The following is a 1,181-nucleotide window of genomic DNA, read 5'->3' as shown; positions in this document are numbered from 1 at the left end:
ACAGACACCCCCTATATCATACAGACACCCCCTATATCATACAGACACCCCCTATATCATACAGACACCCCCTATATCATACAGAGCCCCCTCTCCCCCCATACCATACCCTACACAAAGGGGGCGCTCAGGAGCACCAGGGAGACTATTGGCAGCTGTTTCCTCAGGTAAGTTACTCTGCAGGTTTGCCCCCCCTCCCAGGTTCCCCACAAATGTCCAGATACCCGTACACCCCAATAGTGGCGGCAATCCCCGGTATCACGGAAAGTCTCTTTGCCTCAATGGCTGCGGCCTGGCCTCCATGCCGCGGTGAGGGGAAATCCCCGGAATAGAATTTCAATCTCCGTGCCATAACCCTCTATCATCCCCCATCCTTTCCTCACCTGCCCTCGGTACACACACGGTGGGATTTCCGTGGCAGATGGCGGAGATTCAGGCGGATTCCGCTGCGGGTCACTCAGCCGCCATTTCGCGCCTCTATGGCCACAAAGCAGTGCGAGGACCTCTAGCAGACGTCCCACTTCCGCCTGTACAAACACACCCCCACTACGCTCTGTTACCGACAATCTGATTACCCCCTCACACCAACTCCTCTCCTCACCCCGACTTACTCTTTCAAACAACAGCCGCTCCTTCTCCTGCTTTCCTTTCCTGGCACTGATAGGACAGCCCGCACAGCGAAGAGGACCCCGGAAATGAGGACACGTGGAGAAAACGTAACATGAAGGTCCTCTATGGACGGAAGTGACGAAATACGAAAGGTGCTGGGGCCGGAAGTGACGCGTCTTGTCAACATGGCCAGCTCAGCCAATTGTCAGGGAGACCGCAGCTCCTCACTAACAATGGAGCGGATCCGATCCCTGACTGACCTGCAGGAGCTGGAGGAGGCCTACGAGCGGCTGTGTGCTGAGGAGGTACCGCCAGACATACTGGTTGAGGGAAGGGATACTGAGCGGACCGGTCTTGTATTCATCACTGAACGGGAGGGGCGACCTGTCATGTACCAAACCCTGGGGGGAAGAGAAGGAGTACCGGGGGGCCAGTCACTGGGGGAGGGGTACAGGGGGGACCTGTCATGTGTCTCTGGGATGTACCGGGTACGGGGGGGACCCGTCATGTGTCCCTGGGATGTAAGGGGTACGGGGGGGACCCGTCATGTGTCTCTGGGATGTACCCTGTAC

At 57.4% G+C, this 1,181-nt stretch overlaps 2 protein-coding genes across 2 annotated transcripts in view; one reads left to right on the top strand and one right to left on the bottom strand.

Annotated features, from left to right (window-relative positions):
* The window catches only part of SF3B3 (splicing factor 3b subunit 3), a gene marked incomplete at its 5' end in the record, with an annotated part of 43,206 nt that overhangs the window by 15,030 nt on the left and 26,995 nt on the right, over positions 1 to 1,181 (bottom strand).
* Positions 755 to 1,181, top strand: part of COG4 (component of oligomeric golgi complex 4) — a 15,551-nt gene continuing 15,124 nt past the window's right edge. The window contains exon 1 of the mRNA XM_072422818.1: positions 755 to 914. Coding sequence (XP_072278919.1) covers positions 795 to 914 — 120 coding nt within the window. The 5' untranslated portion in view covers positions 755 to 794. The remainder of the gene's footprint in view (positions 915 to 1,181) is intronic.

The sequence above is a fragment of the Pyxicephalus adspersus genome, chromosome 9 (assembly GCF_032062135.1).
Source record: "Pyxicephalus adspersus chromosome 9, UCB_Pads_2.0, whole genome shotgun sequence".
Lineage (NCBI taxonomy): Eukaryota > Metazoa > Chordata > Amphibia > Anura > Pyxicephalidae > Pyxicephalus > Pyxicephalus adspersus.
This window is presented reverse-complemented; position numbering and strand designations above follow the sequence as displayed.